Source organism: Montipora capricornis, chromosome 1 (genome assembly GCF_036669925.1).
Source record: "Montipora capricornis isolate CH-2021 chromosome 1, ASM3666992v2, whole genome shotgun sequence".
NCBI lineage: Eukaryota > Metazoa > Cnidaria > Anthozoa > Scleractinia > Acroporidae > Montipora > Montipora capricornis.
The window spans coordinates 12553500-12563499 of NC_090883.1; the positions used below are offsets into that span (position 1 = coordinate 12553500).

The window sequence follows — 10000 nt, forward strand, 5'->3', positions numbered from 1 at the left end:
TTCTGACAAATGATTAATAGGCTGGTAGCCAGGTTTTTAACCTCAGAAAAAGATCTGTTTCGTCGTATGAACGTGTGAACCAAAGGGCCTCTGCTGGCACGCAGCAGCAGCAGTTCAATACCACCCAACTCAGTCCCCTCGGTTTTTGAGTAACACGTATTACAGGCAACCCAGTGTACGCTCATGGAGCGTCTAGTTGTAAAATATTAATTGTCGTAGGTTGTAGTCGTGTAAAAAGTTGATGATGATGATACTTTCCCGTGCGTTTTCATCACCAAAAGCCGTACAAAAAACGAACATCTCACAAATTTATTTTTCTCGGGCTTGGCTGTCCTCCACGGCTCCTTGTTTTCTTCTCAATTCGCTCTCAGGATGAGGGCCTTAAATCGGTAACGAGATTTATACTCTTTCTTAACTGTTAACAGAATACAATTGTTTTAATAAGGTACTCAGTTCCCAAAAAACGCCACATTTTTTCTTTTGCAAAACTTTTGACATGCCTATGTCACCTTTTCTTCCCTTTTTCCGTATTTTCCTTAGATTTACAGGCGTTTTATTCATTCAATCTACTCCTAGAAGTTATCCAAAATATATCCTCCCTTAAAATTCAGCAGGTCAATTTGCAATTTGGAATTGAAAGTTTGGGACGGTTTAGATTTTTCAATTTTCTTTCAGACATGTTTAAATTCCAACGTTTTAGAATAAACGAAGTGTTGAGCTATAAGTAGTTCGAGTTTTCAGTACGTGTTTCGAGAATCCTGCTGCTGTAAAATTCTTGGCTCATTAAATTTTTGCAGCGAACCTCTCGTTTTAAGTCGGGCTACCGGCAAGAAAGCTTACCTCTTTTGTCGGCTTTTAAGTTTTAAGCTTGCTCGCGCCCTTATCTCATACAATTCTTGGTAAAGATTTCTCAAAGTTCTCATAAATGTGTGTCTCAAGTCCTTGCTAAAAACAACGTATATAACAGGGTTTATGGCGGAGTTTATGTTTGGTAGCGTGTACACAAACATGATATTAAGAAAATGAAATAAGCCGTGCAATTCTAGATTGTTAGGGTGATTTTGTAAACAGGTTTGACACCACACTTGGACTAAGATAATTATGAAAGTTGGCATCCAGCAGATTACAAAAGCTCCTACTACTATAGCAAGAGTTTTAGTAGCTTTTAACTGCTGTTTGTATGTAGTTTGCTGTGCTTCATCAGTCTGAGGAACGTTTGGTAGTTGTGAAATAACGCGGAAATGTTGCATGGCGATTTTAAAGATATAACCATACGAAAAAATTATAACCAAAAGTGGAATAAAAAAACCTACAACAGAAGCAAAGGTATAAAAATAAGGATCACGCTTATAACAGCCATTATCTACTCCAACTAGTGCCGCTTTACCGGGGAAAGTCCAGTTTGTTAAACCAGAGGATGCCATTATTAGTGAATATATCCATACAGAAGACAACATTAGCCATGATGTCTTCCAAGTCACTATCTGTTGATATCGCAGAGGGTATTTGGTAGCCAAAAGTCGATCAATACTTATCAATGCTACGTTACCAATGGAAGCACAGCAGCAAAATAGATCCGCCCAAATCCAAAATAAACAGGTTTCTTCACTAAGACACCAACTGGTGTTGTTTAAAGTCTGATGAATGCGGAAAGGCAGCGATAAAGTGGCTACCATAAGATCCGAACACGCTAGAGATGCCACAAGATAACCGGTCAATGTGTGAAGATTAGCGTTGAGAAACACAAGCAGACACACGGAGAAATTTCCGAGAAAAGTTGTAATTGCAATGAAGATGAGAAAAAAGGCTTGAGCGATAAAGGATGTCTGAGTGGGTTGACGACACAAGTCCACAGCACTAGGTACCGATGTGGTAAGATTGGCCATGGATGCGGCTTTGACTGACATCTGCGATCACAGCTCATTCAGTTGTTGTTGTTGTTTTTTTTTGCTAAACGTTGACGTTCATCTTCTTAATTCATGAATACCGTGGTGAATCTGAATTGGTTATATTGTCGATGACAAACCTTCGGTCGTTAAACGCTTGTATAAAGTGTTACTCTAAAGTAGCTAGTACTTCAAGTGCATAGAATGGTCGATGATGTTACAACTGCCGGAGAAAGTCTATCGACTGCGTGGGAAGTACGGATTCCTACAATATGTCACTTTTCTTTGGTTTCTTGAAAAACAGGTGATAAAGCAAATAAGAACACTTTCTGAAGTATCCAGAATTTAAACTTGATTCGGTATTACCGAAACACACTGTGGTGGATCACAATGAAGTAAATTCCAAATGGAAGGCTGAGACTTTTGGTGTCAGGGTCAATCATGCTGTTGTCAATTTTCTATGTGTAAATATGAAATTAGAATTCTCGAAACACTGCCGATCACTTTATACATTATGACATGGTTTGAATTTATTCAGGTGTAAACCTCCTCACAAAGCTGTGCATTTTTATGGCCTACAAATGACATAATGTCAGAGTTACTCAATTAAATTTAGCCGAGTTACTGAGACGCAGAGGCTAACACAAGAACTTGTCATTTATACAATATCCGTGTCACCAGAGCCTACGGGTAAAATGTCGCATAATCTCACTTAGAAGCTGTTGTGCCGGAAAAACTGACAGACATCCACCAATAACATCCCTCAGAAAGGAAGCAAAGGAAATGAAACGATTTTATTAAAATTGTGAGTAAACACAAACCAAATTTGAATTTAAAATGTGATCATAAAAAAAGTGCGTTCGTGTTGGTGTCAAGCTACAGCTGTATGTCAAACTCAGCAGAAATTACTTGTCTCCACGACGAATCACTATATCCGTAATTATGCACCACATAATTAATAAAACATTTCACAAACTTTAAGTTTGAAGCGAGGTAATCTTTGGAAAGCAAAGCTTTAAAGTGGCGGGTTTAACAGTTTTTTTTAAAAGATATAGTGGAAACCCACTTCAAACTTCTCCTCGGGAATAATTTGTGGGAATAAAAGAATAACCTATCTTTTAAGGGTTGCAGTATTAATTTCAAAGAATCTCTTTTGATGTTTTGGTGTGTTCACTCATTACCGGAAATTAATACTCTGCAAAAACACTCCAATTTTTCTACATCAAGCTCAACTCGTTGTGACTTGATTGAAGTAAAGCCAAGCAGATTGTTGCTTAATGAAAGGGTGTTTTAGGTAACCGTCATCAACTATTTTCAATTTTGATGGAGGATGACAAATCGCAAACCGGCGCAATATGTAGAATTAAGCTGGAAATTTATCGCACAAAATCGACAGAGATTTTCAGGAAATTTAAAATCCCTTGTAGCTTAAACCTTCACAACAGAACTATCTGTCTTGCTTTGAGAACCTAACATCAGAAAAATAAAGTAAAAACATACCTTTTTGATTCAAAACTACATTCAAAGAGCATTGAAATGCCGCATGAGCATTGACTGTCTAAGAACGTGTTTGAAAACTGACACCTCGAACCTATACTGTAACGAGACCTGAAAACGTCTGTTGTAGTTATTTCTTGAAATACTTTTCATGGCAATTTTAATTTCATTGTTAAATGTCTCGGTCTCTTTTTCAATTTAATTTAATCCCCTTTTACACTGCCGTGAATTGATCGAAAGTGGGGAACATATGAATCCCATCCCCTACTCTTAGCAAGGAGATGGAGCCATCGGCCTTGCGCCTGCGTCCTTATATCTAAGACGACTTACAATTCAAACCATTTGCAAATGTTATTACGAAGACAGCACTTTATCCTCAAATTCTCCGGCCAGGATTCAACCCTGTGACCTACCCCATAGTAGTCCTCTTCTAAACCAAGTGAGCCAAACAGTCAGTCAGCGGTTGTTATATCGTCAGCATCATCATCATCATCATAACTCTCTTTATTATTAACCATATAACCAAATAAAAAAGTGAAAATTGAGACTCACCGTATTGTGAGGATACTCCACAAGTTTAGAGGTGTTATTTAGTTGCTTCAACTCCTTCGTCGAGTAATCTTTGAACAAAGGTAACGATTTTAACAACGAGAATTTTGTCTCCCATTCCTGTTGATATGCCTTTTTCAGAACCTAAGTATTTAAAATAAATCGGAGATTGGTGTTTTTTATAGCCACTTCGTTCAGGGCGGTTTGGCTTTGTTCACGCCTATCTATGAGGTGGTTCACAAAGACTCTACTTTCTTAATAAACCATCGCTCTGACTCTGTTTGTGAAAATAATATAGGAGAAACTGGCTCACCCAGGATAATTAGGCAGCACGGATGACCCTTCAGTACACGAAGCGATAAACCAAGAGAGTTTGTCTTCCAGGTACCACTCACTCAATGCTCTCGTAATGTTACTTGAAACAAAATGACGCGAAAACAACACTGTCTATCCAGGGCATCACAATGCAAGGGTAAGGTCGTGTCATGAATTAGGATTTGGAAGTAAAACACATTTCCTGTTCAGCTTCAGTCAGCGAGTAGTTCATTTAATACTGCATCTACATCTACATGTTCCAGCACTCGGCAAAGTCCCTTTTTGACTTGTGGCTGTTTCTGCTTAGGTGGCCTCATACACCACAAGCCTTTTTAGAGACATCACCGCCAAGCCGGCCACTTCTGCTGGAGAGAACAGGACAGCCACAACACCGGGGACTTTATCCCCTACTCTTCTCGAATAGTGTTTGGGTTCTTTAACGTCCCACAGGGAACTTATGAACATGGAAGACATTTGTGAGACGGGGCCGACGGTTTATAGTCCTTATCCGAGAAGACTTGAAAGTCTAACCATTTGCAGATGAAATTACAAAGGCAGCACTTTCCCGGGGTTCGAACCCGCGACCTTCCGCATGACAGCCCGATGCTCAACCAACTGAGCCACCGGTGCGCGGTGCCACTGCAACCCTAAACAGCTTGCCTAACGACTAGTCAACGTTGTGCCATCTTTTCATTTCATCGAATAATGAATGATAGTGTTGTGAATAGATTTTCAACTACATCTGGGTAATTATAGATCAGACTTTCATTAACACTAAGTTAATGCATATCAAAAAGATTCAAAAAAATGATTTGCAAAATACCATGTCAAAATCCCGTTTATCAACTGTCAGGAACTCTACATTTCCTTTGCTCACAATAGTCCTCGCTCTTTTGATTCCATGAAGTAGTGCTAGCTCCCCAAACGAGTCACCTGCAAACATTTCCCCAACAATCTGAAATGACAATAAACGAATGCTTTCGCTTTGAATATCGTAAAATGTTTAATAATGGTCGATGATAGATTTCTCTGCTTGGGCCATTTGCATCGCTAGTCGATCATATTTGAAAAAAGATCGGGCTGTCCTGATGTCCTGGATCGTCAAATGAAAAATAAAGAAAAAGAAATACAGGGAAGATGTTGGCTACGTTATTATTTATCATTTAAGTTAGAGTGATGGCATTGATTCTCGTTATGTTCATTCATAAATGGTCGCTCGTAAAGTTCCTGGACCGACCCGTTACTAATTTCGTGTGGGTCTAACAAGACGAACGGTGTGTGAATTTGTATGTGGTTTGAGCGTCTTAGACCCCATATCAGTACTAACTTTTAACGACGCCATTTTAGTTCAATGCCGCAAATGCAGGTTGGCTTAAACCCCTTCCGCATGCGCTCAAGATGAATAAGCCATTTCACAAGCATGCCAAGTAGGAGCTTTCGCGCATACCCTTGACAAGCTTGAGTGCGATTTGTGACCGAACGCAAAAAAAAAAAAAAAAGAAACGAAGAAAATCGAAGACGAAGTCTATCCACGGTCGTTTCCCCTGGAAAACCCGAGTAATTATCACACGGCAGGGCCTGGCATTAGAGGCTCGCATTACCATGCTTGTGTAAGTCCGACTTTCAGCACTCCGTTCGGTCATGCGACGGGATATTTGACGATGACCAGAGCATTCAAACTATCATCGACTAGGTAGCATGCACCATATGGACACGGCTTTATCGTTACTCGAACGCCGCTTCTACTACATTGGTTCTTCATTTTGTTTATTTGGCCACAAGCAGAAAACCCTAAGGATTCGAGGGCGCGTGACGTCACGTTATTTTGAGACAGTTGTAACAGCCGATTCAATTAATCGAGGAAAATGTTCCATAAAAACTTAAAATCGCGGTGTTTCTTTTCGAAAACTCATTTTATGGACAGCCGAATAAATAAAGTTCCCTCACCTATTTTATGGGTTGTCCTGAGTGATTTGATGGGTTTTTGGGACGCTTCCATTTCCTCTTCAGATCACACGCGTCGTCTCGTACAATATAAGTAGACAAGGCGTTCAACTTGCAAGGGACGTATACAAAACATGAACCCCAGGTCCATGGACCACCTCCATGGACCCGCTCCATGGACCACCCCTGTGGACCACCCCTCATTTTGTAAAGTTACAAGCACAAAAATCTTTAGACGAAAGAGGGAGGCGATCTTCGCATTAAATTTTACCTGGACAATTTAAGCAGTTATCTCTAATTATAAACACCTGAAAAATTCAGGCGGCTTCAATGGGATTCGAACCCATCATCTCTGTGATGCCGGTGCAACGCTCTGCCAACTGAGGTTTGAATCCACTCAGTTGGGAGCAGGTCAATTTGTTGGGTTCATTTGTTCCGGTGAGGGATTCGATGAATGTAACGAACTTATATTTGAAAAGCGGTTTATAGACGAATCCCTTTGGAGCCACCAATAGGTGGTATAAGTGTCTATAACAGGCTATTGCTTCAATCGATTTATTTTTTAGATTGAATTTCCCGCTAATGAGACTCCTGTAGGAGCCCGATGACCAATCACAAGAAACTAACTTGACGTCATAGCGTCACCAAACCGGAATTGTGTTGTCTTTTTGCAGAAAAAAGTAGTCTAAAAATAAATATTCCATGGGCTTCTTGTCTGTAAAAATACCGTGAAATGGGCTTAGTATGAGACTCCTGCTTAAATTTTCCACATAAGTGCCAGGATCACTTGTCTCTTTCGTCTAAAGATTTTTCTGCTTGTAAAACATATTGTGTTTACAAAATAAGGGGTGGTCCACAGGGATAGTCCATAGACCTGGGGTCCATTTTTTGTATACGTCCACTTCCAAGACTACTCAAGGCCAAGTGCACAACTGTCTCAAAATAACGTGACGTCACGCGCTGTCGCCTCCTGAGGGTTGTCTGCCTGTGATTTGGCAAAGAAATGAATGATTTTTGTTTCTTGGAAACAGTCCACTTTTGGAGAACATGAAAATTCTTCCTTTTTGTGAGGGCATCAGCCTCCACTATGCTACCGTCGGCGCACTTTATTTGTGTACTTGTCGCGATCGCAAGGTCATCTGGGAAGAATTTTGAATCACGTGTTGCAAGTTGCCAAACGGCCATTTTTGTGCCTTCTTCTTTGATACGCACATGGAAATTGCGTTTTTGTTCAAAATAGACATTGTCATCAGATATTTTAGTAAAGTTAGTTAGGCGAGGTGTGAAAGAAAGGCTCTAACAAAGCAAGAAGTTACATCTTGTGACCTTGGGTATTTGGATGAAAAAATAATTTTTACCAAAGAAAGACTCACAGAAAGGAAGGAGAAGCTCTTCAGGAATTGCCTCAAAGCCAAGAAGGACAATAACTTTACATTTTTATGGACTCGTTCCGAAAACGATGTTATGAGAAAAACTGAAGTGAGCCAGTGTGTGTTTTTTCGTCCTACTACAATCGTATAAATGAATTGACATAAATGTCAACTTATGATGCAATGACTTCGAGCCTTTGGCTTGCTTAGAAATCTCCGCTTCCCCTTCCAACGTAGACTATTTAAATATGAGACATGTTGATCTCAATCTGCCTTCAAATGTAAATGTTCAACATTATATTGCGCATGATTTCTATTACAGTCCTTATGTCAATGAATGCTTCTCTGATGAATATTTCTCTATCGTTCATTGCAATATCAGGTAACTTTGACAACCTTCAAACTATGTTGTCTAATCTGTAGTTTCCTTTGTCGATAGTGGGACTTACTGAGATTAAGCTAAAAGTTGGTCAGGATTTATTATCCAATACCAATCTTTCAGGGTAATAGTTTTCTTCATTGCCAAGTGTTACAAACGCTGGAGGTGTGGGATTTTTTATAAACAATAATTTGTTATCAGGACTGATCTTAGGAGAGCAACAAATTATTTTGAAGCATTATGGATAGAAATTGACATTGAATCTCATCATAATATAACTTCTGCTGTTGTTTATGGACATCCACATAGTAATATTCAGACCCTTTTAGATAGCACAAATACAACAGGAGATAAAATTCGTGGAGATAATACGTACTGCACAGGAAGTTTGTTTCGGACATCTAACAGTGGTCTATTTATGACTCTTCAAAATGCTTTCATGGAGCTTTTTTCTCACCTTAACTATAGCTGTTGTTTGCTAACTATTGGCATTAATACAATTAAGCCCCCACATGCAGGCATTGCGGACCTATTTTTTGTGTTTAGCAGCCCTGTACTGGAAAACTTTCGAAACATCTTCCTACTAAGTCATAAAAACCATGGCAAAATAGGCAAACCTGTTTCTTGATTTTTCCCGACGTTTTGTCTTTTTTTGCCAGTTGCACTAAAACAGATCCACTGACGATAAAATACATTGACCTTCCAGGATGACCTACGCTTGAAAAAACGGTGTAATTAGCCTGAGTCAATGTGAAATTTCATTAACGTTAATAGTAGTTTCCTACTCTAGTTATGAACATAGGTCACTTTTAGTCACTAACGTAAACGTTTCTCTAGGCCTCCTTTTCAGACTGCTAAGTCTGTCTACTCTTTCCAAAATACTTGTTTAAAACTGGAAATAAATGTAACTGACCAGCTCCCAGATCAGAGGCTTGGTAGCTCAGTTAGTAGCTGTGTAGCGTAATTGCACAGCTATGCATACATTTTTTCACGGCAAGCAGTTTTCAGTCTCCAACTGCTATTGGAGTTAAGTGCTTTTGTTTATTTGTAAAATTTGAAAGATATCAATGTGAACTTAAATTTCAGATTCACAGTATATAGGAAGAGTTAAGGTTATTTGGAATAACTGACTTTGTCAGCTAGTGAAACGGGTACACGCAGAGAAAACTGGAGCTTACCAATACCGTTTTATTTCGATTAAAACATACTATCCCGAAATGCCAACATTCACCACTGTTTACGTTGCAGGAGTATAAAATCGCATAACGAAACGACATCAAATCTACCTCTTTAACTTTTCTAGTTCTTCATTCTCTTAGCTAACTTAAAGCCACTATGTCGAGAATTTTACCTAATTAGACGCATGCTCAATTTAGTTGACATCCAACACGAAAAGTCGCTTTACGTCTTACCCTTTGCTATCTATTTCCAACAATAAGGAAAAGGGTAAATGTTAGCGTTATTTTTAGCTTCGGGTAAATGCAGCAATTTATCCCTAATTGAGGAGCAGCATTTGGGGGACATTTTGTGACGATAATTGTCTGTATTCCCAGACACGATTGCCAGTAATGTCGACTTTGGAGAGAAGAGCAAGGGGCCACTTTGTGACGCTTATTGAAATCCTCGGTTTAATTAATTGGTTTAATTGGGTTTAATTAGGGGCATTTCTGGACGTATCTGAGCTAAGCAGTAAAACAGAAACCCGTAAGGGTTGAAACGTGTAACGGCCCCTTGTGTGCTGGGTAACAAGCTTCTGAATATTCAATTTGTTAAGTACCATATTTGGAACAACAAGAGAGAAACATTCAACCAATCAGTTCGCAAAAACACCGTGACGCAATACCACCAATGTTCTCGCGCGAAATTAACTGGAGCGAGGGTTTTCCAAATATGGTACTTAGCACTGAATATTCGGAAGCTGTGAAAGCGAGTTACACGTTTCAACCCTTATGGGTTTCTGGTAAAACTCACAATGGCCCACTCATGTTATTTACGTGTTTACTCGTGTCTTTCACTGATAACATTTACCGGTGCTTCATCCGTAAAACTAAGATCATTTT

The 10000-nt window shown here is 39.3% G+C and overlaps 2 protein-coding genes across 2 annotated transcripts in view; both read right to left on the reverse strand.

Annotated features, from left to right (window-relative positions):
- LOC138051487 (alpha-1A adrenergic receptor-like) overlaps positions 1-2660 on the reverse strand; it is a 2926-nt gene extending 266 nt beyond the window's left edge. The window contains exon 1 of the mRNA XM_068897700.1: positions 1-2660. This exon is cut by the window's left edge and continues 266 nt beyond it. Coding sequence (XP_068753801.1) covers positions 837-1907 — 1071 coding nt within the window. The 5' untranslated portion in view covers positions 1908-2660 and the 3' untranslated portion in view covers positions 1-836.
- The window catches only part of LOC138056614 (cyclic nucleotide-binding domain-containing protein 2-like), a 56520-nt gene that overhangs the window by 22827 nt on the left and 23693 nt on the right, over positions 1-10000 (reverse strand). The window contains exons 4-6 of the mRNA XM_068902482.1: positions 8558-8652; positions 5071-5202; positions 3936-4076 (exon numbers count right to left, since the gene is read on the reverse strand). Of these exons, the coding sequence (XP_068758583.1) occupies positions 3936-4076; positions 5071-5202; positions 8558-8652 (368 nt within the window). The remainder of the gene's footprint in view (positions 1-3935; positions 4077-5070; positions 5203-8557; positions 8653-10000) is intronic.